The sequence below is a fragment of the Mandrillus leucophaeus genome, unplaced genomic scaffold (genome assembly GCF_000951045.1).
Source record: "Mandrillus leucophaeus isolate KB7577 unplaced genomic scaffold, Mleu.le_1.0 Scaffold219, whole genome shotgun sequence".
Lineage (NCBI taxonomy): Eukaryota > Metazoa > Chordata > Mammalia > Primates > Cercopithecidae > Mandrillus > Mandrillus leucophaeus.
This window is the reverse complement of record NW_012102243.1, coordinates 1,626,817-1,654,433: the sequence shown is the minus strand read 5'-3', so window position 1 is coordinate 1,654,433 and position 27,617 is coordinate 1,626,817. Positions and strand designations below refer to the sequence as shown.

At 48.4% G+C, this 27,617-nt stretch overlaps 1 protein-coding gene across 2 annotated transcripts; it reads left to right on the top strand.

The window, feature by feature from the left end:
• The first annotated feature begins 379 nt into the window (after positions 1-379).
• On the top strand, positions 380-20,214 carry PPP2R2D (protein phosphatase 2, regulatory subunit B, delta). 2 transcript variants are annotated; one of them, XM_011980839.1, is made up of 8 exons: positions 380-477; positions 5,121-5,286; positions 5,665-5,777; positions 9,069-9,098; positions 9,196-9,246; positions 10,431-10,595; positions 12,922-13,183; positions 19,347-20,214. In XM_011980839.1, exons 6-8 carry the CDS (start codon positions 10,457-10,459, stop codon positions 19,624-19,626), a joined length of 681 nt encoding a protein of 226 aa, XP_011836229.1. In that variant the 5' UTR covers positions 380-477; positions 5,121-5,286; positions 5,665-5,777; positions 9,069-9,098; positions 9,196-9,246; positions 10,431-10,456; the 3' UTR covers positions 19,627-20,214. The 2 variants fall into 2 exon arrangements, with proteins under 2 accessions (XP_011836229.1, XP_011836228.1); XM_011980838.1 differs by lacking the exon at positions 380-477 and having other exon boundaries at positions 4,859-5,286; positions 9,069-9,246.
• The last annotated feature ends 7,403 nt before the right edge of the window (positions 20,215-27,617 follow it).

Below are 27,617 nucleotides of genomic sequence, written 5' to 3'. Positions count from 1 at the left end.
CATTAGGTGTGCATTATAAAGTTAGGCAACATTCTTCAGGACCCATTTTTTTCCATTTTTTTCTTTTAAAAATGAATTTTCTAAATTTCTACACTTTATCCTTGTATCAAGACAACGCAGTCTAGATAAATCCTGGTGCACCGGGGGCCCAGGCGTGGAGGTGGAGTAAAACTCCCATTCACCTGTGCTGGCAGGTTCTCTGCACCAGAACCAAGGAGTGGCTGCTTGGCAATTACAAGTTTGCCATGACAATTTTGCTTTATTCTGGGAGAACGTTGTATATGTTTATCTTTCTTTTGATCCTTTTTATTAGTTTTTTGGTATCGTGACTCCTCCCCAAAACCGCATCTGGTAAATCGCTTCTGTATTTTGTTGACAGCGGACATCATTTCCACCGTTGAGTTTAATTACTCTGGAGATCTTCTTGCAACAGGAGACAAGGGCGGCAGAGTTGTTATTTTTCAGCGTGAACAAGAGGTCAGTAATTTTCAGTCCACAAACCAAATGCAATTATTCAACCTTTCGCATATAACTTAGAAGGGAGGAAGCAAAATTATTTTCTCATTGTCTCATTTCATTAAGATTCAGTTCCATCACATTAGCCATACAGAGTCTCCTTTCGGAAATTCTCTAAGTTCTGGCTTCAGCTGCTGAGCCCCGGTGAAGTCTCCAAGGCCTTTGTCTTCAGAGTAGGGAGGAGATTCCGCTGGGGACCTCGTGAAGGATGCAGGGTGATGGTGAGGTGCATTTATGTGCTTTCATTCCATAAGAACTCAGGCGGCTGTCTCTGAAAATCCCTTTATTCGCCTGTGCGGGTTCTGGCCCAGCCCCGCCATCCTGCCCTGCCGTGAGGGAGAAGAGCGTTCTGTAGGGCACTGTGCTGTGAGCAGCTTTCTCAGCACTTCTTCCAGAGAAGTCTGGCAGGGGTGTGAATTCTCTCTTCCCTTCAAGGAGAGGTGAGCAGCACTCACTCCTCCACGCCCCCTTGAAGGCTTCACCTGTCCAGAGGGAAGGGAACCTTCAGAGTGTGGGCCTTGGAGGAGCCCACAGCTCATAAACAAACACTGGCTTCCAGGTCACGGCACTTCCTTTTCACTGATGCCTTGCCAGCCCCCTCCCTCTTCTTTCTGGAGCCTCGTCAGAGGTCCTCATGAGCAGTGATAAAGGAAGCGAGATCATGATTTGGTAGGCAAGGATGCCGGGCAGGAACCTTGGCTCGGCGCAGCCATGCCTGGAGTCTGAAATATTTGTCCTGCCTTTTCCTTAACAGAGTGTAAATACTGTCCCTTGCCCTTCCTGCCTCTGAGTTTCCTAACAGATGAAAGGGACAGTTTATCATCTCCAAAGTCTGGTCTCTAAATTTACGTGGTGAACGTTGGTTTAGAGGCTGGTGGGCCCTGGTTCCCCACTCTGCAGATCTGTACGCAGGAAGCGCTGGCCCTGCCCCCAGGAAGGGGAGCCTGGAGGAGGCTGTCCCTGGGCCACATGGGGAAAATTGACAGGTGCTAACCAATTTCATTATCAAAACATACCTGTTGCAGCTTTAATTTTGATTATGTCCAGGTAGTTAAAGATTTTTTATAATTCCTGTTTTCTCTGATTTGGGATGGTAAGAAATCCTTTTGTGAGTAGTAAATATATTATCAGTCTTTCTAAATCTTCACAGTTTGATATATTTATAATTTTGTATTTTTATCTCAGAAGTAGAATATCACATAATGCTACTTAAGAACCATATACCTTGGCCAGGCGCAGTGGCTCACGCCTGTAATTCCTGCACTTTAGAAGGCCGAGGTGGGCCAATCACCTGAGGTCGGGAGTTCGAGACTAGCCTGACCAACATGGAGAAACCCTGTCTCTACGAAAAATACAAAATTAGCCGGGCATGGTGGTGCATGCCTGTAATCCCAGCTACTCGGGAGGCCGAGGCAGGAAAATCACTTGAACCTGGGAGGCGGAGGTTGCAGTGAGCCAAGATCACACCATTGCACTCCAGCCTGGGCAACAAGAGCGAGACTTCATCTCAAAAAAAAAAGAAGAAGAAGAACCATACACCTTACCTTTTTCAACAGAAGTAAAAATGGGTTGTGGTGTTAAATAATACTTTTAAAGCGGGACGAGTTTTTGTTTTTTTGAGATGGAGTCTTGCTCTGTCGCCCAAACTGGAGTGCAATGGCGTGATCTCAGCTCACTGCAACTTCCATCTCCAGGGTTTAAGTGGTTCTCCTTGCCTCAGCCTCCCGAGTAGCTGGGATTATAGGCACGCACCACCACGCCCAGCTAATTTTTGCATTTTTAGTAGAGATGGGGTTTCACCTTGTTGGCCAGGTTGGTCTCGAACTCCTGACCTCAGGTGATCCACCCACCTCAGCCTCCCACAGTACTGGGGTTGCAGGCATGGACCACCACGCCTGAGCAGCAGGAGGATTTTTTAACAAATTGCTGAGTCATGGTTATCTTACTGCAAAACTTCACTTTTAGCTTCTTTAAAAAGTCTGTCCTTGTAGCAGCAGCCTTAGGGAAAATACCTCATCCCCGCCTAACAGATTTTAGGATAGAAAATGGAATTTCTCTTGTTTTTGTGAATCGTTGCTTAACCCCAAAAATAATAGTCTCAAATATAAAACAGACCATGATAAAAGTCAAGCATCTCGTTCTAAAATATGTTGGGTATTGGAGTTTTAAGTGCTTATTTAAGATATATTAAGTTGTTATGTGAGTGACAGATTTACACAGGAGCAAGTCCCTACTAAAGTTCTTTAATAAACCCAGTCAACTGCAACTTGATAAACCCCAGGCAGTTTTTTTCTTTTCCTTCATATTTTGGTTAACATCTGAAAGGCCTGCATGTTCCATCTGTTTTTAGAATATTTCGCTGGTTGCCACGTGTGACCCTCACTGTGGTCCTGTGTTTCTGTGTGGGTGAAGGTGGCAGTGCACGTTTTCATCCGTGGTCGGAGAGGCCGCGGATGGTGTTGCAGCTGCCAAGAGGATGAAGCCCATTAAGCGACCCCAGCTCCCAGTTAGAAGCTGCAGCAAGGTTCAGAGGTGTCCACCTGCGCATCTTAGAATCGAAGGAGCATGGGGGATTCGGAAGGCTAGTGAGTGCCCCAGCAGGTTGTGGAAGGTGCAGGGCCTGAGGTTCAGGAGTCAGGCCCATAGAAGCTTGTTGGGAAGCTCTGGCTATGCAGAAGATGAGGTAGGGAGCATAGTCAGCACCTTGAGTTTCAAGCTTTTCTTATTTTTCTGTGCAGATTAAGTCTTACAGGAAAGCCCAGCTGGTAAAACTAAGGCACACAGAATTTATGGATGTGGCTGTGCAGCTCCCTGCCCTCCAGGCTCAGCTCTAGTCCCCAGGAATCAGGTTAAATCAGAAATCAGCATGTCCAAAAAGAGAAGGTGCTTGCTTCCTCCTCCTCTTCCTGTGTGTTACTCCCCTACTCTCCTGTCTCTGTCCCCGCGGAGGCTTCCTTTAGAGTTCCTTTCCCTAGCAGAGCGGCTCTCCGTGAGATCTCGGAGTGTTGGAGGAGGCTGAGGGGTTGCTTGGGTTTTGGGTGTCTGGGATGGGAGTTGGAACCAGTACATGGCAGAGAGACAAGCCTGCAGCCCAGGGACCATTCTTGTTCTGGCTCCTGGGAGAAAGGGTGGCGCAGGCAGCACTTTGACTTGGACATTTTATTTTTTTGCTTATATTCCGCTGGTTTTTCTTGACAGATGAATGTCTCGGGTATAGGACTAATTTAGTTATACAGATTTTTCTTTTTAAATAATTTGGTTCCATTTTTCTCCCTTGCAATAGAACCGTCTGTTGAGGGGCTGTGCTTTTTTGTAGAGGGGTAGGAGAGGGTCAAAGGAGAGCAGTTTCGACATCTGCCCTGTGCAACACGCGCGGGGCAGTCAGCGGCGAGGCGCTCGGCTCCTGCCCACGGAGGCTTCAGTGGAAGGAGTGCCCTGCACATCGGACTCCGTGCAGCGGAGAGGTGTGGGTAGCTTCTTGGGATGTCTTCTGATACTTGATCAGATTGGAAATACAAAGGAACATCTGTCGAGACTTAAAAGTTCGTTTAGTTCTGTTTCTTTAGCATTTGTACTAAAATGTTAAACACCTAAGATATTAGATATTAGTTATAGAGCAAGAATGAAAATACTGGCGTCCTTGATTTTGAATTATGAAATGTTTAATACTTAATAGAAAATTTCATTTAGGGCGTACAGAAGATTCAGAGGTTAATATAGATGTACCTGCAAACCCACTACCCGGAGATTATCCCTTCATCAAAGGAAAGAGAGTGCTCGGGATACCGATGACACTCCTGTTGTCCCCTCCCCGTTTCATCCTGCTACTTTCCTCCCAGTCTTTTTCCTTCTCCCTCTCTCTACCTTCCCAGAGTTGCTCATGATTTCAAAGATGGTATATATCTTCCCAAGCATGTTTCTCTACTTCTGTAACAGAATCGTTCTGTACATATGTAAGCAGCGCCTCACTCTGGGCGCCTGTGCGGCCTGCTTCACTTGGGCAGCACTGTGCCGTTGTCTGTGCTGGCTCATTTATCTCAGCCCGCACGGCTCTGTGGCTTACTGGTGCCCTTCTCCTCTGGTTGGCATGCGTGTGGCATCTGGTTCACTACCACTGTGTTGGAGCCGCCACATCGCTGTGTCGCACTCCTCGGGCCCGTGCCGGCTCTCCTGTAGAGCAGACTCTGCAGACGCTCTCTCTCCAGGGCCAGATTGCAAACATTTTTGCCTCTGTAGCTCATGCGGCCTTTTCACAACCACTCACCTCTACCCAGGTGGTACAGAAGCGGCCAGACACAGTATGTGCACACATGGGCCTGACTGTTCCGCTAACACTTGCCTTAAATACAGCAGGCTGCATTTGGCAGACCCTGCTCCAGATGCATACCTAGAAATGGAATAGAAGAGTTGGAAATCAAGTTCTTTCTTTTTTGTTTTTTTCCCCAAAACATTGATTCTGAGTTTCATCTGTTTGAGATTTTTTTGAGCCAGGATTTTTTAGCTTTAAAAAATATGTATGGTCATTTGATATTAAAATTTATAGTACAGAAATTTTCTCTGCACTGTGCTTTGTTCATTAAAACAGCTCTCATGTTTCTTTGCAGAACAAAAGCCGCCCTCATTCTAGGGGAGAATATAATGTTTACAGCACTTTTCAAAGTCATGAACCAGAGTTTGACTATTTGAAAAGTCTAGAAATTGAGGAAAAAATTAATAAAATTAGGTGGTTACCACAACAGAATGCTGCTCATTTTCTACTTTCTACAAATGGTAAGAATTGTTTTCTAAGTGGCTGATTTAGTGTTTTATTTTTAATTTTCTGTGTGTGTAGATTTCTTTTTATTTTAGAAGTTATTCCTGCTTTAAATTTTGTGGGGAGGGTAAGTTATCTAGGGTAGCAAGTGATAGGTTGAAAATTCAAAGTATGCAACAAAAACCACACGTGCAAGTTACTAGGATGTTACTCTGCACGTCTCCACATCTTTGTTTATTGTGCAAAACACCTCCAATTGGAAATATTCATATTCAAAGACCCCATAGCTTATAAACCAACATAGGGCCACACCGCTTTCTAATATAATACTCAAACAGTAGTGATGCATGTTACAGTTTTTCTTTTCATATGGAGAATGAGGTTTTTATTTTCAGATAAAACTATAAAATTATGGAAAATAAGTGAACGGGATAAAAGAGCAGAAGGTTATAACCTGAAAGACGAAGATGGAAGACTTCGAGATCCGTTTAGAATCACAGCACTACGGGTATACGTTGCCTTTTCTTTATCCAATGCCGTTCAGAAGTTAAGAATAAACGTTTACGTCTGCTATTTGGAGAGTCCTGCTGGGTGGAATACTGTGAGGTCCGCCTCCTGAGTCATGAAAGGCATTTGTGCTCATGACACATGTGTTTAAAGCAAGGTCTTTCTCCTATTTTCACAAAGGCAAAAAGTCACATGTGGTCTTTAGACAATACTGCAATACTAAGGGGAAAACTCACATCTAATTCTACAGCAGAAATCTTGGTGGACTTACCAACCACCCTTCTCTCTGAAGGTTCGGAACAGCACCTGGCAGGTTGAAGTTCAGATGGAATTCCGAACACTTCTCAGGTGAAACAGCACAGGCTGCAGATCGAAAGATAAGCTGTGGGCCACCAAGATGCATTCAGGATGTTCTCATGGCATTTCTTTGGGGTTGACTTAGGCAGATGCTGACAGTTCAGAACTCTTCACCTGTCCGTCCATGAGCATCATTACTTTTTTAATTGTTAAGTTATTTGCTCCATTGTTGGCTCCCCCCCCCCGCATCATGCAGTATGAAATGACCATATTTCGTCAATTCCAGGGCCTAGATTTTTTCACATTTTAACATCTATGAAATCGGGTAAAACTTAAAACCTCAGTCTCTTATAATTGGCCTGGTGCTATGTACGACTGATGTGTGTCTTAAATTAGATGGAACATGGTGAAGGGTGTCCAGCAAACTGGACTCAAGCCCGGGTGTGTCTTGGTGAGAAACCAGCACCTGTGCAGAGGTGTGTCCCCTGGAAGGAAACCCTGCCTGGTCCCAAGGGAGTGCCATTACTAGATCTGAAAACGGTTGGTGGGTTGGTCGGTTGGTTGGTTAATTGGTTGGGTGGTTTGGTTGTGGGGGGTGGGTGTGGCTGGTTGAGTTGGTTGGGTTGGGTGGCTGGTTTTTAATGAGATTTCAGCACGTTACGCTATTGTTTATCAAGTGAAGACCGAGTGAGCGAGCCCATTCCACATTAGCCTTTGAAGTGCTACAGAGAAGGACGCTGAACTGCAGAAGCCTTTCCCTAACACACATGCCCCTGGGAGTGACGCTGGGTCTGTTCTGATGCCATTTCTCCAGCTTTGGCGTGCGGGGTGGGTGCACCTGGGGTCGTGCATTCCCCAGTTTCCCAGGAGGAGTGTCCTCAGACTTCTCACATCGATGTTATCACCCTGTTTCCTATGAGCTCATCAAAGTGAGAAAGGCTGTGGCATGTGCTGAAAATGTAGTTTATAGGGTCCTAATGTGAGCCAAGATGTTTCAATCCAAAATGGTGGTGGTGTCTGATACACAGTGCCGCTGCCTTTGCATCCATGAAGTAGTGTAAATCATTTTTAGTGACGGTAACACGAGTTGTGCAGTTCCTTCATCATGAAACTGCTGACTGTAAAGTAGAAGTGTGATGGGACCCCCGAGGGTGGGCACTTGACCCCCTCCAGTCTCGTCCATCTCTTCTGCAGGCAACACCACCTCCCACCCAGGTACCTGTGCATACCCCACCCTCAGAAACCCCTGTTCCTCCCGATCAGACCCTGCCACAACCCATGAGTTCACATGCTCATTTTGGGAAAACAGTAGGCCTTTACTAGGCCCAGTCTTGGTTTTATTCAAGGCTGCTTTTGTAGGTTTAGCCTAAATAAAATGGGTATAATTGGTGGCCCTGCTGAAGGCTTGTGAGAAGTATAGTTGTTTCATTAGTCAGTGCATGGGGAAGAGACCACAGACAGGTAATTCTGTACAATGACTTAGGTCAGTATTTGAGATTGTACCTCCCTAACAGTTCAGAATGGGCTATTTATGTATCTGAGCCTAACTGGGTAGGAGTCAGAAATGTTGCTATTTTTAAATTTTTGCTCTTAAATTATTTTAGTGCCAGAAAAGGGATATAATTAAGAAATCTTGGCCAGGCACGGTGGCTCATACCTATAATCCCAGCACTTTGGGAGACTGAGATGGGAGGATCACTTGAGCCCAGGAGTTCAAGACCAGCCTGGGCAACATAGCCAGACCCCATCTCTAAAAATGAAAACAAATCATTTTATATGTAAATTAAAATTTTTTTAAATAAAAGAAGGAATCTTTGTAAGTATTGCAGCTATCATGTGTTTTGATTAATGGGAGATTTGTTAGAGGATTGTGGCAGGTGTGTGTTTTTTAAGCCTGAACTTCGTTGAACTGACTCTTCTTGATCTAGAGAATCCAAGGCTGTGGTCAGCACTAACTGGGTTAAAATGGGGGAAGTCTCACTACACACACTTCTCCACGTTCGTTTTTTACAGAATTTGGCCAGACAAGACTCAGTTGAGAGATTTCTCTTCCCTAAGCTTTCAAGGCTCTCCCTTTTGGTTTCTAATTACAAGAATAACAAAAAATACTCTCATTAATTTTTTGTTTTGATTTTAAAGCTTATGTTTTTCTTCCAGCTGGGTGTTAGGGAGATGCAGACCTTTGTCCTTTTTTCATGTGTGATGCTATTCCTCACACCTGAGCTCTCACCTCTGACCTCAGGCGGCCTCCAGCCAGCACCCTTCTCCTCTCTGTCCTTTCCATTTCAGTGTGAATTGGGCTTCCCTAGAAGCCTCCCTGACCACAGCACTCGACACAGAGATGGGTGCGGGAGGCACCTTTTACTTTTTCTTTTAACCTCAGATGAAGTGTAATGAGTGATACATACCTCCAAATAATATGTCTGCCCTATAAGTGACCAGCTCCATGAATGTTTGTAGACTGGACATGCCCACGTAGTCAGCCCCAGACCAAGAAATGGGACATCCTCAGCTCCCCAGCACCCACCTGTGCACCCTGCCAGTCCCTGGAGCCGGTGGAGGCTTGTGGGTTTGCACCAAGAAGCGTAGTCCTGGTGCAGTGAGAGGAGGTTTGTGCATGTAGCTGCAAGGAGAGGACAAAGAGAGGGGACTTCGCTGTGCAGCGTCTCAGTGTGGCCACCAGAGGACGCATAGGAGAGGGAGCCGCAGGCCTCGGTGCCTGGGCAGCTCGTATCGTGCCAGCTGGTCTTCTTTTCTTCAGCAGGAAGAAAATGTCGACCTCGGTAACGGAAGCAAGGGGGAACACTTGGAATAGACAGTAGTCAATTTTGTAGCGTATTTTCATAACTCTGCTAATTGGTTATTTGGGGGTATGGCCTGAACAGAATTATTAGCCGTGCATATAAACTTGTCCTCTTTCATTATCTACTGTAAGTGTTCTAATGACATGCTGCTGTGATCTTTGTTTTGAATTCCTATTTCCTTCCATTTTTAGGTCCCAATATTGAAGCCCATGGATCTTATGGTAGAAGCGAGTCCACGGCGAATTTTTGCAAATGCTCACACATATCATATAAATTCCATTTCAGTAAATAGTGATCATGAAACATATCTTTCTGCAGATGACCTGAGAATTAATTTGTGGCACTTAGAAATCACAGATAGAAGCTTTAGTATCCTTCCTCAGAGGGACAGTGGCGTTTTCCTGAGGCTGCTCTTCAGATAGTGACTTCTCTTGTTCCTTTAGACACCTGTATCTCAGAGTCTGGTCTTGTAAATACTGTCGCTGCACGGCAGCCTGTGATGTAAGTTCTCTGTGATTGGAAATGTTTGTCCCTAAAGATACACATTTCTTTCTACCTTTGGGAAAAAGTTTCTGTGTGATGGGAATTACCCGAAGTCCACGGCTTGCCTGCTTTAGTCAGAGACAATTTTAAATAGACTGCATTTGAAAAACCAACTTTATGTGTTTTTTTTTCTAAATTTGCTGCATTTGAAAAACCAACTTTATGTGTTTTTTTTTTCTACATTTGCTAACGGATGATAGAAAATACTGGCTTAGGTTAGAGCGGTGTTTAATCACCCATCTGAGCAGCAGCTTCCAGTTAGAACTTGCATTCTTCTGTGGCCGTGCACGGTCTGGGCGGCCCCAGCCCTCCTCATATGGGCCCCTTTCCAGCCAGCAGGCGGGAGCAGGGGGCTTGCTTCATCTGCAGCCTCTCCAGGGTCCCTGCCGTCCTCCCTCTGCTGTCCAGCGGCTTGAGCTGGGGTTCCATGTCGTGTTGGTTTTCTTAGTTGTTTCAGCTTACGGGGTGAAACGGGGCCACTGGTCTGAGTTGACCCACAGCTGAATTCTGCCCTTCCTTCCTTTTTTCAGTCGAAGGATTTCTGTATAGGGCAGCCTGCCATGTTGGATCTGCTCTGACTACACAGAATAAACTTCATGTCAGGAAGAGCAACGTCTTTTGCAATATGGCGGTTTTCTTGCATTTGTAGTTTTGTATGGGAGTGTGGGATTTTGCACAGATGGTGCTAGCTTGCTCTTCCTATTTATATGATTAAGTATGTACTATCTTGCTATTAAGGGCTTTCTGTATAACAATAATAGCAGCAAGATGAAAGTGGTGTTCGTGTGTCGGGGTCTCCCGCGGGCCGGGGCGTTGCTGCCGTCTGAGTGTGCTCATCCCAATCCTCTTACCAGGCGCTCCTTTGGAATTCAGGATGTGTAATCGGCCTTCTTAATAGCTAATCCCCTAGACCTCACCGTGTGGATTATTTTCATCCTATTTCACGTGACTGAATGTAACTAATGAAAACCAGCTGAGCCGAGCACTGTGCCTTAACCACACCCTTCCAGACATCGTGGACATCAAGCCTGCTAACATGGAGGAGCTGACCGAAGTCATCACCGCAGCCGAGTTCCACCCACACCAGTGCAACGTGTTCGTCTACAGCAGCAGCAAAGGGACCATCCGACTGTGCGACATGCGCTCCTCGGCCCTGTGCGACAGACACTCCAAGTGTAAGTGCCTGCGTCTTGTTTTTGAGACGGAGTCTCGCTCCGTCGCCCAGGCTGCAGTGCAGTGGTGCGATCGTGGCTCACTGCAAGCTCCGCCTCCCGGGTTCAAGCGATTCTCTTGCCTCAGCCTCCCGAGTAGCTGGGACTACAGGCCCGAGCCACCATGCTCAGCTAATCTTTGTATTTTTAGTACAGTCAGGGTTTCACCATGTTGACCAGACTGGTCTCACCTCAGGTGATTCCCCCATCTCGGCCTCCCAAAGTGCTGGAATTACAGGCGTGAGCCACCATGCCCAGCCGTACCTGGCGTCTTTTAAAGCCTCTCATTTAGAACCACTTGTTCTTCAGACGTTGACTTGTCTCCAAAGACTTAGAGGGTTCTTCCTGTTCCCCAAGTACCTTTGCGCACCTGGGGAGCCCTCCTTTGCTGGGGCCGTCCAAGCGTGGCTGTCAGAGCTGCTGCTAGTAAGTGGAACTCGAGGTCGTGCTTCCCACAGGCTTGCGGCTGTAGGGTGGGTGCTTGTGGCACCACCGAGAAGCGGGTCATTTATGCCCAGAGCCTGGGTGTCTCCTCAGAGGCTGCCAGCACTGGGTCCCACCAAGAGCCACCCGTGCCTCTGCCTCTGTGCGTGAGACCTGGGCTGAAGCCGCCAGCACACAGGAGGCTGTTCCCAAGTGCTGGAACGAGCTCTGTTTGTGTTGAGCTTGGCTGGATTGGAAGCCACTTCCCTGAGCTGAAAGTCTAGCATTTTAATCCGCTGAGCTTTCAAGTTCCTTCTAGGTGAGGGGAGTTCTGGTTTTGTTTTTATTTTTAGCCATAAAGAATGGGCTCGACTTGACAGAGCACTGTAGTCAGCGTGTCCCAGTGTCCTGAAACATTGCTGACCCTTCTCCAGTGCCAACAGGTAGACACGTGTCCAGTGACTTCCTCTAACGGGGAAGCCGCCAGTCAGTCCCACCAGACTGAGGCACTGCTCGTGTGCAGCGGCGCCCCCAGCGCCTCGGTGGAATGTGCCACCGACCTTGCTCAGCAGCCTTTTTGCCTGTTCTCTTTCCTGAGGTTGAGGTGTGTTTTTAAGAATTCTGTATTTCTACTAGAATTCCTGCGATGAAGATAAGTGTGTCATAGCATTTGGCCTGTATCTTAAGCGTAACATTCTTGAGTAAGTAATTTCAGATTCCAGTTCTATTTGTCATCAGAGTGACTTACTTGAGTAAATGCTTGGTGTCGGCACAGCTGGCTTCAAGTTAACTTCAGATAGTAAGCCAACAAACACACAGGCTCCTACATCAAGAAAAAAGAGAAAAAACCTAAAGCAGCTTAAGGTCAAGGAAGCACAAGCCAGGTGCAGTGGTGCGCACCTGTGGTCCCAGCTACCCTGGAGTCTGAGTGGGGAGCATCACTTGAGCCCGAGAGTTTGAGACCAGCCTGGGCAGCATAGCAAGACCTTGTCTCTTAGAAAAAAAAAAAAAAAGAAGCACATCTCTCCTGGCCTGAACTTTACAAAACCTTAAGGCATGACCTTATACTAGGGCAGTCAGTGGCCCAGTGGGGCCGTGGGCACCTCTCTCTGCCACAGGTGCAGGTGGAGGGAACTCTGTCAAGTTACTGCAGAGAAAGCAAAGTCTGCTGAGGAAGCACTCAGATCTTTCTGAAAATAGGAATCCAGTTTTGTCACAGTAGAACTTGAGTGTTCAGTATTGGAGACAAACCTTTGCTGGCTGGCTTTGACAGGTGGGACCATCTTGGTGGTTAAAATCGGGACCACAGTGTTGCCGGTCAAGGTGGTCACTCCTGCAGACCCACAAGCTATCAACCCTCTGAAAAGCAGGCAGTTTCTCAGAGGCGCAGACCGCTGTGTCTGCGTGACCATATAATGCTGTTTATGTCTTCCTGTGATGTGTATGCGATAGGATTTCACGTGCTCGGGCCTGGTGCCATGAGGATGCAAAGACACTCCTACAGGAATGCGGTGGTGCTGAACCTGGGCCCACATCAGGATGCCCCGAGGAGCTCCCACAGATTGCAGTGCCCAGGACCTTGCCTAGAGGTTCTGATTCAGGGTCTGGATGAGACTTGGGTGTCTCCGCTTCTGATGCCCGTCCCTTGTCCATAGCTGGTGCTAGAATGTCGTATCCGAAGCTTTTGCCCACGGAAGTCACAGAAGATCAGAAAACCTAGAGAATCAGAAAGATCAGAAGACCTAGTGTTGTTGAGGCCAAGCCCTTCCTGAGTCTCTGTGAAGGGGCCACGTCCTACTTGAACTGGAAAGTGATTTGTTCTCTGATTTTTAAACAGAAGCTGAAAACGTTTTATTTTGTTTTTCAGTTTTTGAAGAGCCTGAAGATCCCAGCAGTAGGTCCTTCTTCTCAGAAATAATTTCATCCATATCTGATGTAAAATTCAGTCATAGTGGGCGGTACATGATGACCAGAGACTACCTGTCGGTGAAGGTGTGGGACCTCAACATGGAGAGCAGGCCGGTGGAGACCCACCAAGTCCACGAGTACCTGCGCAGCAAGCTCTGCTCTCTCTATGAGAACGACTGCATCTTTGACAAGTTTGAGTGTTGCTGGAACGGTTCGGATAGGTAAGGCCTGCGTGGAGATGAGCCGTCGCCCCAAGCTTGCTGGTTTCCCAGAGTGCAAGGTCAGCGAGGGAGGCGAGCTGTCCTCAAGCGTCAGAGGACGCTCATAGGTGTTGTTTTCCAGACGTTTTGATTGATGGATGATAGTATCAAGGTAGAGAAAATAGGATCTCTGAGCAAGTTTCTCACCTAGCTTGTCATTCCATCTATATTTAGACAAGAAGTATGGCACTAGGTACAGGCCGGCTGTGTTTTAAATGATTAGTGAATGTTAGTTTTATTACTTTTTCTTATGCCAAAGATGAGTGAAAAGGAAGGAAGTGGGGAGGGATTCACCTCACTGGAACGGCCGCGTTGCAGAGTCCGCCTGTCCTTCTGGAGAGAAGTAGATGGAAGCGCCCCAGAGCCGCTGCCTGTTGTGCCCAGACACAGCGTGGTCGCGGCTGCTGTGAAACGCTGGTGTAATTTGAAATGTGCTGCTTCTAGGACCTTGATAATTTATTTTGTATACATTCTTTAAAGATATTATGATTAGTGTGGTTGACAGTTACGTTTTATTATTCAAAAAGTTACGTTTCAGATGATGGAAGATTATCTTGCACCATTTTAATACAGAATTTTTGTTCAGAATTTAAAAGTACAGCGGAGTCTGCTATTGGCAATAGGTGATTGACTGGATATTCTGCGAAACCCTCTGGCCTAAACACCTAGAAATGCTGGATATGATACAGCAGGTGTCTCTTCAGGTGCGTAGTTGAGCCCACAGATAAGCAAAGGAAATCTCACAACAGCCACAAACTAAGAGGCAGCGAGACCAGAACAGCAGCCTCTGAAGGCGTCTATTCTGAGAGCAGCCTTGCAGCCCTGGCTGGCCTCAGGGCCGTCAGTCCATAGCGGGAACCACTGCGCCCGTGAACAGCAGGTTGTGGTGCAGAGCTGAAGCCTTGGCCCACACGAGGTGACTTGCTCACGGTGGCTCTTCCTGTGTGAGCGTGGTATTTTCAAGAGCGGAAGCCTTGGCCCACACGAGGTGTGGAGTTGGAGCAGGGACCCTGGAAGATGATGTCTGCCTCCACTGGCAGGTGGAGTCCAAAGGGCAGTTTATCTGTCTGAGGCCTCGCATGGGGGTGGCCAGCGCTCCCTTGAGACGTGGAAGCATAACCTCCCTGCACAGGGTTTGCAGTGTGGGTTTGTTCGGCTGCGTCATGATCTGTCAGGTCTCACGCCGTGGAGCTCCTGCCTCCACCAGGGCTGTGTGCGGGCATCGGGACGGACCGGCGTGGTTCCAGCTGTGGCTTCTACTGTGAGGGCTGTGTGCGGGCATCGGGACGGACCGGCGTGGTTCCGGCTGTGGCTTCTACTGTGAGGGCTGTGTGCGGGCATCGGGACGGACCGGCGTGGTTCCAGCTGTGGCTTCTACTCTGTTTGCAGACTGACCTGTCAGCCTGTAGCATCTCACGGATGTTGACTGAAGACATGAGGTTCCCGGGTCCTCGTGGCACCGCAGGCAGCATGAGCCTCTCGTTGGTCTGGGTTCCCCATGGGTGGACACATGAGGCCATGGCTGATGCACACTGAGCTTGGAGAACCCCACTGCTCTCACAGTGGGCAGTAAACACACCTGCACTTTGACCAGAAGAGACATGATCTCATTCTTCAAGGCCGCTTGCTGGAAGCACAGCCCTGAGAAGTGGCCCAGGTGGAGAGAATGGCGTTGTTGGCAGAGTCCATGAGAACACACATGCTGGGTGGCTGCTGCCAACACACCCAGATCTCTCTGGATTCCCTCACATTAAAATCATCTAAACATGAGCTCACGGGTGAAAATTACCAAGCACATACAGGAAAAGCCACCGTGAGCAAGTCAGCAGAACCATGGTGGAACTGAACCTCCAGGAAGGCAGCTGTTGAGATCCTAAGTTAAAGAAGATAAACTAAGAATGCTTGAGATATTCACAGACTAGAGGAAGGAAAGAGCAAACCAGGAACCACATGACTGCTAAACATGACCTGGAGACTGGAAAGGAATCAGATCATCTAGAGATGAAACTGTGTGGGTTTAGCGGCAGGTCCATTTTGGCTAAACAGATCTTCTATTAGTGGATGGAAAGGAAAACCAGAAGAAATTGGGGCTAAAGAGCCAAACAGAAAACGTGAGACACTAGGAACTGTGGAGGCCAGGAGGAGGCACAGCACACGTTTAAACGGAGAAGTGTGGGGTGTGAGGCTTAAAGTGACAGTGGCCAGCAATTTTCGCTAATTTATGAAAGCCTGAATACACAGAATCGGAAGGCACAGAAATGCTCATCCATGTCATCATGAAATTGCAGGACACCGAACACAAAGAGAGTATCTTAAATGCACCCAAGGAAAAAACACAAATTGCCTCCGAAAGCGGACACCGAGAGTGAGACTCGGCTTTGCCATGGCCATAGTGGGAGCCAGAAGCCGTGTGACAGATCCAGCAAGTGTGACTCGTGACTCTCCACCGCCAGCTTAGAGGCAAGCCTTGAAATAGATGACTTGTTCAAGAATCTGCTTGTGATAAAATTATTTTCAAATGGGAAACAATGTATCACAACAGGGAGCTCAGTAGAGTGAGCTGTGAAGGGAGCGTGGCCCTGCAGAAAGGGGCTGAGACAGATGGGGAACGCAGCTGGCAGGGAAGAGCAGTGCAGACTCTGCAGCTCTGCCAGCTGGGCGACCTTAGTTAACTGCGCTGGGGGGAGAAAAACTAGAGCCCTCGCCAGCCCCACACAGTAAATAAGCTCCGAGTGCTTGTAAGCCTGAGGCGTCTTCGTGAGCTCTGGAGACAGAAGGGCTTTAACAGGCCCCAAAGCCCAAGGAAAACATTAAGAAATTCAACTACATTAAATTTTAAACTTGTTTATATTGAAATTAAAAGTGAAAATCCCCAAAAACGTAACGAACAGAGATTAAGTATCCAGATGTGCAGAATTAGGAGTCAACAAGAAGGCGACAAACAACTCAGAAAAGAGCAAACACCGTGAATGGGGTTTCGGAGAAATGGAAAAATAAATAGAAATGTTCATCCTTTTAGTGATCAGCAAGTAAAGCCAGAGGGATGTCCTTTCACGCCCATCAGAACGATGAGGGTGTAGGGGAGAGGGTGGAGACTGGTGGTCTCAGCCAGTGCCCTTCTTGTGGGCCTCGGTGACATTCAGTCCGGTTGGGAGCTTCTTGCGTGTACAGACAAGAAAACATGCTCAGATACCTGAAACAGCAGACACTTGGAGACAGCCCACAGGTGCAAAATGAGGGGAACGGACAGGTAAGTTGTTCTCTGTCATAACATATACTGAAAAGCAGTAAGAATCAGTTGTTAGAACTACATGGATCACATAGGTGGATCTCACAAATTTCAGGAGGAACGTGTACAGCGCAATGACTACAACGTGTTTAAGACATACAAGACAGTTTTGTTTTAAGACTCGGTAACTGTTGGCCAGTCACAGTGGCTCACGCCTGTAATCCCAGCACTTTTGGAGGCCGAGGAAGGTAGATCATGAGGTCAAGAGTTTGAGACCAGCCTGACCAACATGGTGAAACCCCATCTCTACTAGAAATGCAAAAATTAGCTGGGCATGGTGGTGCACGCCTGTAATCCAACTACTCAGGGGGCTGAGGCAAGAGAATGGCTTGAACCTTGGAGGCGGAGGTTGCAGTGAGCTGAGATCGTGCCACTGCACTCCAGCCTGGGTAGCAAAGCGAGACCTTGTCTAAAAAAAAAAAAAAAATGTGTAACTATTCAAAATGTAAATGTGTGTGGGGATGACACATATGTACTCTAGCAAGTGAAGACCCCAACTGGGAACGGAATAGATCATCTTTCTTTCCAGAGTGGTAACACAGTGTGGGGGGTTCACTGTCTTAGCAGTGACTTGCGGGTGTGGGGAGGTCCCTGTCTTAGCAGTGACTTGCGGGTGTGGGGAGGTCCCTGTCTTAGCAGTGACTTGCGGGTGTGGGGAGGTCCCTGTCTTAGCAGTGATTTGCGGGTGTGGGGAGGTCCCTGTCTTAGTGATTTGCGGGTGTGGGGGGTTCACTGTCTTAGTGACTTGCGGGTGTCGGGGGTTCACTGTCTTAGTGACTCGCAGGTGTGCAGAGGGGTTCACTGTCTTAGTGACTTGGTGGGGGTTCACTGTCTTAGCAGTGACTTGCAGGTGTTCGATGGGTGGTCCCTGTCTTAGCAGTGACTTGTGAGTGTGCGTGGGGGGAGTCCCTATGTTAACAGTGACTTGGGGTGTGTGGGGTGTTCACTGTCTTAGCAGTGACTTGCAGGTACATGGATAGTTACTGTATTCTTTATTCATCTTGATACATTTCAAATATTGCAAAATACCCTTAGATTACATATCCCCAAGACCATCTAAAAGCATTCCCAGTAACACTTGCTTAGTCCATTTACTTTCACAGACACGCCCATCTTCCTGCCTGGAAACTTCTGTTGAGGGACCTGATGAAGGGGAGTGAGGCGTTGCAGTGCTGCCTCAGCCCAATCCTGATTCTGTGTGTGGCAGCGCCTCCTCGTGTTCTAGGTCGCCTCACAAAACCAGTTATGCGCTTATGTCTGTGTCTGTGTCTGTGTCTGTGCTGTTCCCTTCCTGGGCCAGCACCGGGCTACTGGGCAGCGCCCTTGTTTGCAGTGTGGAAACACCCGCTCTGGGGCTGGCACTGTCTGTGAAGAATTTAAAAGTGATCATAAATCTGTGTAAAAACTGATCTGCTTTTCGTTATTACCACGCACCAGCAATTCCAATGTCGGCCATACATCTTTTGTTGTCTGTGTTGTGAATAATGGTTGCTGTTGAGTTTTAATAACATAAATGTGAGCTTCAGATTCACACATTCTTACTTACCCTTTCGTAAACATTGTGTTCTATGTGGAAACTAATTTCGGGAACTCCCACTCGATGGCCCTCACGTGCCAACTTGGCTGCACACCCCTGTTCCAAGACCACGTGCACAACTTGGCATTGCTGGAGGGCGCTGGGCACATCTTGTGTCTCCTGCCCCTGTGGTGCCGTGGACTCCTGGATGGAAGCAGGAGATGTGAAATAAACGTGGATAGCTGAGTGCAATTTCTCTTTTCTGAGTTTGTCTTTTTTTGTCTGTGTATGCTTTGAAGTTTTAGACAAGGTCAGCCAGACACTAGATATTTGCCAGCAGCTGGGGTCAGTGCTGGGCCATGGAAGGGAAACAGCCTGCTTCTTTCTCGTGGCACCTTGAAGACGTGCCGGCGCGAAGGCCTCTCGCCGTGCATGACCCTGGGGGCAGGACGTGAGGGTGCGGGTCAGTGTCAGAATACGAAGAGCAGACGAGCTTCGAGGACTGCTGGAGAAATCAGAAGGGCATTGTTTGAACACATCTTTCATCAGAAACTGGACTCATAAAGCCATGGGTCAGAGCAGGGCAGTGTTTGCTATCATTCAGCCATTTTTCTGTCATTTTTGTAGAAAAAGTAAGATTGCAGAGGTGTTTGCCAATATGAAGTTATGAGGGTGTGTGCGTTAGTGGAATTTTTCAACTGCAGAGAAATTTGAAAGCCATTACAATTGATCTTGAAGAAACAAAAGCATGGACAGTATTGTATTGTCTGGAATGTGTTGTGAAATGCAGTTGTTCTAAAATTCTGCCACACTTCGCCCAGTGTTTAAGATTTTTACTATTTCTATCCGTTGCTTCATTTGAAGGAAACTTTTTGAAATTAATAGAAAAGCAGTTTAACTCTGAAGAAACATTGACAGATATGACTAGTAACTGTTGAACATGATAAGGATTATGTTCAGGTCATTATGAATTACTCACAAATTGCAGAATTTAAGGCTTAAAAATAAACTGTACTGTTATTCATGAGTGAGATAAATAGGTGGGATTGTTTCAGAAAATATACTAATGTCATTAAAAGTATGACTCCATTATTTTGTTTCTCCTGTGACTATTCTTACTGACATGATTATATATAAAGTTCAGTAAGAATCTTCACTGCATTTCTCTTCTGTTATTGTGATTGTTCATTCCTGATTTCTGAAAGTAACTGGGTTGTGGGGGAGGGTGGTGTGCACTGTGCACCCCAGGGGTGGGGTCTGAGTCCTTGTTGCTGCTCCCCCCACTTAGGAGTGCTGCTGTCTGCTCTTGTTTTGAACAGCGCCATCATGACCGGGTCCTACAACAACTTCTTCAGAATGTTTGATAGAGACACGCGGAGGGATGTGACCCTGGAGGCCTCGAGAGAGAGCAGCAAACCACGTGCCAGCCTCAAACCCAGGAAGGTGTGTACAGGGGGTAAGCGGAAGAAAGATGAGATCAGTGTGGACAGTCTGGACTTCAACAAGAAGATCCTGCACACGGCCTGGCACCCCGCGGACAATGTCATTGCCGTGGCTGCCACCAATAACTTGTACATATTCCAGGACAAAATCAACTAGGGACGCGAACGTGAGGACCGTCTTGTCTTGCATAGTGAAGCCGATCATTTTTCTGTCAGAGAAAAGGCATCATCGTCCACTCCATTAAGAACAGTGATGCACCTGCTACTTCCCTTCACAGACATGGGAGAAAGCTGCCTCCTCTGGAGGCCCGGTGTGTTTCTGCCTTTGGCGAGGCGCGAGGCAGGCGCTACTGCTCACATGGAGACGCTCTCGAAGCAGAGCTGACGGACACTGCTCCCAAAAGGCCATGACTCAGAATAAATGTATTTATTTCAGTCCGAGCCTTCCTTTCCAATTTATAGACCAAAAAATTAACATCCAAGAGAAAAGTTGTTGTCAGTTACCGCTCTTCCTCTGACTTTCCCTCTTTCTCTGCCATCGCACTTGGGCCTTCACTGCAGCGTGGCGTGGCCACCGTCCGTGTCCTCTCGGCCTTCCTCTGAGTCCGGGTGGGCTTCGTGGATGTGTGGATGTGGCCCGAGCAGGCTCAGGCGGCCCCACTCACCCACAGCATCCGCCGCCACCCCTTCGGGTGTGAGCGCTCAATAAAAACAACACGCTATAAAAAGTGTTTTTAAATCCAAACGTAAGCATTGCCTTTTCATTGCATAGAATGAAGTTATGCAGGGTTCTTCTTTGGAACTACCTGTTTGAGAAATGTGTCCCCTTCTTTGGCAGCGTGGGGGGATGTGTGCAGCATTTCTGTCCCCAAGCTGCCACCCGCTGTGTTTCTATAGAAGGAGCCCATCGGATACACCAGGTAAGGTCTGGGAAAAACCAGAACCGAGGCCACCTCTGAGAAAGAAAATTGCAAGGAAGAACCGAAATTGCTGCCATCTAATTAGCCTGGTTTAAAGTAGCCTCAAATTCACTACAGATGAAGAAACGTGCTTTCTTTCTAAGGCTTTTGAAAAAGTACTTTGGGGGAAGTATACTTTTTAAATATTGCTAAAATTATATGCATGCTAAATTGCATCCTGCATTTCAAGCCAGGAAAATTAAGTAATTTTAATTACATGATGCCACCAGCACGTTGGTTTATTTTCAGGTAAGATCTTTGATACCAGAAATCAAGATTTTCCAAGACAAATAATACAGAGCTGTAACAATGCTGAGTGACCAGAGCTTGCTTCTGTGGGATTTAACACACACCCACTACGTGTCCCCGAGGGGAGTGGGGAGTCGGGCTCCCGTGCCCCTGTGGGGATGAAGGTGTGTGCTGATCCCCCATCCTCCTGTGGGGATGAAGGTGTGTGCTGATCCCCCATCCTCCTGTGGGGATGAAGGTGTGTGCCGATTCCTCATGCCCTTGTGGGGATGAAGGTGTGTGCTGATCCCCCATCCCCCTGTGGAGATGGAGGTGTGTGCCGATTCCTCGTACCCCTGCGGGGATGAAGGTGTGTGCTGATTCCTCGTACCCCTGCGGGGATGAAGGTGTGTGCCGATTCCTCGTACGCCTGTGGGGATGAAGGTGTGTGCTGATCCCCTGTCCCCCTGTGGGGATGAAGGTGTGTGCTGATCCCCCGTTCCCCTGTCTAGATGAAGGTGTGTGCTCATCCTGATTCCTCGTGCCCCAGTGGAGATGGAGGTGTGTGCTGATTACTAATCCACATGCACAAGAACAGGGTGTCCGTCAATACCCAGAATTAATGCTAACACAGTGCCACTTGAGTTCACATTAAGTTAGAAATTGAAAAATCTAAAAGTACTTTTATTTTAACTTAAAAATAATTTCTATACTGTATATTGATTGATTGTGACACAATTTACAAAGTCTGAGGTGTGGAACAGAGTTATTTAAACATTAATCAACCCTGGTCCTTAAAAAGACAGTTCTAGTAAAATGGGATTGTATATATTTGTTCAACTATTTTGACCAAAAAAAGTTTAATAAATTTTAAATGTTTAACTGGATTCTCACTACGTATTTGGACACCTTTTGCCATCTTTCCTCTAGAACGTATTTCCCACTAAATAGCCACCTCCTCCACCTCCGGGGCAGAGCAGAAGGTGCAGCCCAGGTGGATCCGTGTGCAGAGGCTCTGTATGGCACTGCTGCTCCCATGGGACCTCCAGTGCCTCGAGGTCTGGGGTGCACGTTCTCTGGAGGTGTCCTCACCTGGCTCTGGGGCCCCTGTGGGGGAAGTCACCTGGCCAGCAGCCCTGTCCATTTCCGTGGGTTCTCCCCAGTGCAGTCTTCATGTTCTGAGAGGCGCTGGCGATTGCAGGCACCTATGTCCGCAAAAAGCAGGATCCATTCACTTCTGAGAAGGAAGTGCCATCAATAGGCATGGAGGAAGTTTCTCCTGGGTTCTCTTCCCTTTTATACTTCAGATTCCATTCAAGCCTTTTTCCATCGCAGTGAGGTAAGAATCCTGTCTTTTTCAGACTTAATATTTATTATTTATATTCAAGCTTATGAAATATGTTATTTCTCTTGTTCTAACTTTCCTCTTTTCTGCTTACGGTGAGAACAGTGTCATCAGCTTCTGAAGGTTAATGCTGAGCACACTTTTCATTGATGAAGGTTCTGTGCCTGTGGTTCACATGAAGGTTTGCTGTGCTCTGGGGTGATGACCTGGATTCCATGAACACACTTCCTTCATATGTGGATTTAACATGCCTTTTTTGAAAGAAAAATGGAGCTCCTATGAACCAGTTTATGATGCCATTGTGGACACACTCGGTCTGATTTCGGAAGCCACACGACTGGCAGGCGTGGACTGGAGACAGCAGCATGTGCATGTCTGTCTGTCCTTCTGTGTGGAGCCAAGTTACCGCCATTAGCGCCAGAAGCCACTCAAAGCGCGGTGCCATGGGTTTGGTGTGTGTCCTGCTCCCAGCCAGACGAAGCTGGCCCCAGATCCGCCTGGCCCGGCTGCTCTGCGTCACCCCTTTGCTTGCTTGGGAGGAACAGTGGGTCTGGATCTGCGGAGGCTGAGTGGCCCTAAGCTTGCTTTCTCCTAAACCTGTGCCGTGTGTCCTTGGCCAGCGGCTTTGGCGTCAGCCAGGGAGTAGGGGAATGAGGTCAGACCCAGCAGGAGTCCAGGCTGTGCAGGACAGCAGAGGTTGCATCTTCCCAGAGCTGCAGGCGAAGGGACATGAATGAAGTGCCTGCTGTATGCAGGGTGTGGCTCTGCTCGCCCTGGGCTGGGCCAGGGGTCCTGAGTGGGGCTGGAGCGGCATTTTCCGTGGTGAGCTGTCCTGTTGGTGCTGTGCTGGGATCACCAAGGGAGTTGGATGGAAGCCGTCTGTGAGCTGGTGAGACAGCCAGCCAGGAATCCAGCCACAGGTGGGGAGAAAATGCAGCTCAAACCCGTGGAGCTGAAAGGGGCCTGCAGACCACTTTCAGACGCTGCCTATGGCCACCGCTCCCCCAACTCCCAGCAGAGGCCTGGGCCTGGGGGCCTGGCAGGCCCCGTGCTCTTACCTTGGGTCCCATCCTGGGCAGAAGGACTCGCTCGTGCCCTCCGAGGGGGCTGCCTGCCGAAGCCGAGCTCAGCAGTCCCCGACAGTGGGTCTTCTCTGCTCAGGCAGTGTGCAGGGGTGGGTGGAGTGTAGACCAGATTTGAGTAAGGGCAACACCTCCAGCCCCATGGGGCTGTCACAGGTCAGGCCCTGCAGAGCTGTGGGGTTTGACTGGTGTGGGTGGCAACCCCTCCTGAGTGCCTGCTACAGGCAGGCTCTGTGCCAGGGCTTTCCCTACAGCCATCCTGGCCATGGGTCACAGATGCACACACCACAGCACCCGGCTGGGCACTGGGGTGATGCTGGGCTTGGCTCTGAGCTCCGTGCCTCTGTGCCCCGTGTGCCCCTCAGAGTGCTGGTGACAATGCGGGGCTGCCTACAGGACACCCAGGGCTCCTTGATCTTTTAGGAACTGCGGCACCGTTGAAGTGAGAGGTGCAGAGGCGCTGCCGTCCTGAGCCAGGCCTCGGCTTCCGTTGTCTGCACCTCTGGCTGCAGCGCCCGCACAGTCCCAAGAGCACAGCGGCTGCGACTTGTCTCTGGCCAGGGGAGGTGGTGGCGTCATACCCAGGACAGGAGCCCACACTTGATGTCCTCCGGGGTCTTTTTACCTTATCTTAAGGACTGACAGACTCCCACCCCATCTGCTCCCACCTGTCCCTAATTTCATGCACCTCCGCCTGAGTTCCTGCACGCATTTCCTGAATAAACACCCCCCTGTGCCAGTCAGAACCCGCAGGGATTTTGGAAGTGAGAGCCCAGCAAGGCAGCTGGCCAGGGGGCGGCACTGCCCTCTGGGGAGCACCGGTGCCCAGAACTCTGCTTCTGAGGCTGGCCTGCACAATGATTTTGTATAAATATCTCCAATTAGAACCTTTTACTGTATTTCTTAATATAACAGAAACTGGTGTCTTAAACTACAAGACTAGCTGCCCAGTGATAGACACCAAATCGATCCTGGTTTGCAGTGGCCAGGATCCCTGGCAGTGGGATGGTGAGGTTAGAACTGAAACCGCAGTTCATGAAATCACACCATCACGCGGGAGAAAAAAGGTTTGGGGTGAGGGGCAGTACCGTCCTAAGAAGGCTCCCCAGCTCCATGCATCACCTTCACTCACTCACCAGATGCAGACTGCAAAGAAGCGAAACCTGTGATTTCTTTAATCATCACAGTCTCCATCTGGTGAGTGGTGGAAGTCACATTCTGTTTTCATTTTCCTTTTGGTTGCTGGGAAATGCTTCGGATAGTAATAGTTTTCGATTCTGCAACTCCCATTGTCTTAGGCTCTGTAGCTCTCCATTTTCTTCTTATCCTTGGGACGTGTCTTAGACATTGCTAACAGGCTGTGTTCCTGGACCTGCAACTCAGCTGGAGATTGGGTCCCTTGCGGATTTGCAGGGACTGTCCATCGCTGGTGTATAGATGCAAAACACTGGCACCACCCAGTCAGAACTGGCAGGGGCTGCCTGCACTGCACCAACCTCGAAGATAGCCAGGCCCAGACCACACAACTGCCCACTAGGCTCCACCCCACAACCTCAGCCCAGCCAAGGCCGAGAGGTGGTTGCACTTCCGCCGATCAGAGGTCCAGATAGAGCTGCGTCTGCTTGGAGTGGTCGACTGCATGACATCGAGTTTCATAATCAGTGGTACTTACTTTCCATTTATTAATATTATACCTTTGAAGATGACTGTGTGACCTTAGACATTTCACTTGCTTGCCTTGGAGTTGTTAGAAAATTATCTTTGGGTCCGGGCACGGTGGCTCACACCTGTAATCCCAGCACTTTGGGAGGCCAAGGCGGGCGGATCACGAGGTCAGGAGTTTGAGACCAGTCTGGCCATCATAGTGAAACCCCATTTCTACTAAAAATACAAAAAATTTAGCCAGGCGTGGTGGTGAACGCTTGTAATCCCAGCTACTTGGGAGGCTGAGGCAGGAGAATCACTTGAACCCGGGAGGCAGAGGTTGCAGTGAGCCAAGGTCACGCCACTGTACTCCAGCCTGGGCAACAGAGTGAGACTCCATCTCAAAACAAGGTTGGGACATCTTTTTAAGTGTGTCTGTTCCAGCAGGATGGGAAACATTAATTTATGATTCCAAGAACTTTAGGGGAAATTTGTTGTCCAAACCTAAATATGTGAACACAGTGTAACCCTGGCTCTTACTGAAGTATTTTTTCTTAAAGAAGCTGTGAACTAGTCACACGTACACCATTCACAAGTCCCCAGAGGAGGGTGACAAAGTCTTGCCCTTGTGGATCATTTTGGATACTTGTTTCTTGGGGGTACTTCAGTTTTTGTACAAACACAAAATAAGATTCACTCGTTTCCCGTTTCTACACATGGGGTAGTAACCTGTGCATGCCGGGGGGCACTTGGCTGTCCTCACTGCACGCGCCTGGGCAGGCTGTCCTCACCCATTTGCGAAGCCGCCTCACTGGTTGCTGCACGGTGGCGTTGCCTCACGTGTGGGACGCGGCTTCTGACGCCACAGGGCTCTGCTCTGAGGCTCTGCCTTTCTAACAAGCCCCCAGGCAGCGCTGACACCCCTCATCCAGGGACCACACTTTTTTTTTTTTTTTTTTTTTAAGTAAAAAGGTGTATTTTCCTTCTTAGTGTTGTACTTTGGAATAATTTTGAACAGGTTTTGGAAATCCTGCAGCCTTCACCCAGCCGCCTAACTGGTGTCTCCTGCAGCCTCGTGGGGACTCGCACCGTGCAGGGCTAGCAGCCTCAGCTGCACCTGTCTTGGCACCTGCCTGGCTGTCTCACAAGTGTCCATTTTTCCTGTCCAGGGCCCTTCCAATGGGCCCACATTGTATTTTGTTGTCTCCCTGTCTTCCAGTCTCTCCTGCAGTCTTTAGGGCCCGAGCACTTGGGAAGTGTGGGCAGGCATTTTGTAGACTCCTCCTCAATTTTAGTTTGCCTGATATTTTCTCGTGATTAAACTGCAATTATGCATTCTGGCAAGAACACGGAAGAGATCTGGCCTCCTCTGCATCAAATCAGGATGTAGGTGGTGTCTACCAGGTCTCTTCACTGTAGAGTCACTATTTTCCTTGGTGTAATGAGTATCTTGCAGGGACACAACGAGAATATCCTCTCAAGAACCCAGTAACTTTAGTTTCGGTCGACAAATCAGCAGTTATTGGTATTTGCCTCATGGTGACTTTCTATTATTATTTTTTTTTTTTGAGACAAATAACCATCACCAGCACCGGGACCCAGGGCTGGCCGCGCACAGGCTGCTAGAGGATCATTGCTTCCAGGCCTTTTTGTGGAGTGACACTTGGAACACCCCACCACACACAGCTCCAGCTCAAACCGCGACTCACTGCTAAACCGAACCCAGCAAGCCCACGGCTTCATGCTGGCCTGCCTTGTGACTGTCCAGCGGTGGGAAATCAGGCTGTCATTATGTGTAACATCACACAATGTTAGTACGCCTGTGGCTTCAGGATTGCCAACCCATGGAAAGCAAATCCACTAGCAAGAGTATACTACGTTCTTTTTTTAAATATGTCACTTTAACCTTGCAGTATCCATCCCGAATGGTGTTCTCTGGCCATCATTTAGCTCAGCAGCCTACCCCTTCAGTGTGGTTTTAGTATTTGTAACAGTGAGGTTCCGTTATTGTAGGTATTCCATTTTGGATTCCCCCCACAATAGTTTATTGAATTTGGCAGCATGTGAAACATTCGTGTGGTTCTAAGTCTGTTACACAAAAAGCTGCACCCCTCCCACCCTCTTCCCATTTTCCATCTCCACCTGTTTCCACCCCGTGGTAACCAATCTCATTTATTTCTACCTTACCTCAGTTTTTTTTGCACAAATGAGGAGGTATGTGTATATATTTTGCTTAGCTTTTTCACATAAGTATACTACATATTTAAATAATCCTGTATTTTGTCCACCCATTTGGAGTTTGGACAGGGCTTAGCAGGTTCAGTTCATCTGTGCTCCAGACGGTCAGCGAGGGCATCGCTCCTGGCACTGGAGGATCCACAGGGGGGACAACATGGCTGGCAGGGATGCTAGCTGCTGGGTCCTATGTGACCAGGCCTCTCTACTGAGCAACGGTGGCTTCCTCCCAGCACGGCCAAGAGCATGCACCCCCAAAGAGACAGGAAGGGGCAGCTGCCAGCTTAAGGCTGGGTGGGCCCAGGAAGTGGTGCTGCACCACTGGCATCACTGCCTCCTTGTCCTGTTGGCAGAGTCCAGAGCTGAAGGGGCACAGACCCACATCACTCATTAAGGGCGGTTGTCAAAAAAAAAACTAGGGGACTTTTTTTTTTTTTTTTTTGAGACAGTGTCTTGCTCTGTCGCCCAGGCTGGAGTTCATTGGCGTGATTTTGGCTCACTGCAACCTCCACCTCCCGGGTTCAAGCAATTCTCCTGCCTCAGCCTCCCAAGTAGCTGGGACTGCAGGTGCACGCCGCCACACCTGGCTAATTTTCTTGTATTTTAGTAGCGATGGGGTTTCACCGTGTTGGCCAGACTGGTCTCGAATTCCTGA

Coding starts and splice junctions, on each gene's coding strand:
- PPP2R2D (XM_011980838.1), top strand. CDS start 9,087: ATGGATCTTATGGTAGAAGCGAGTCCACGGCGAATTTTTGCAAATGCT. Junction 9,247..10,430: donor AATCACAGATAGAAGCTTTA/GTATCCTTCCTC, acceptor ACACCCTTCCAG/ACATCGTGGACATCAAGCCT. Junction 10,596..12,921: donor GTGCGACAGACACTCCAAGT/GTAAGTGCCTGC, acceptor TTTGTTTTTCAG/TTTTTGAAGAGCCTGAAGAT.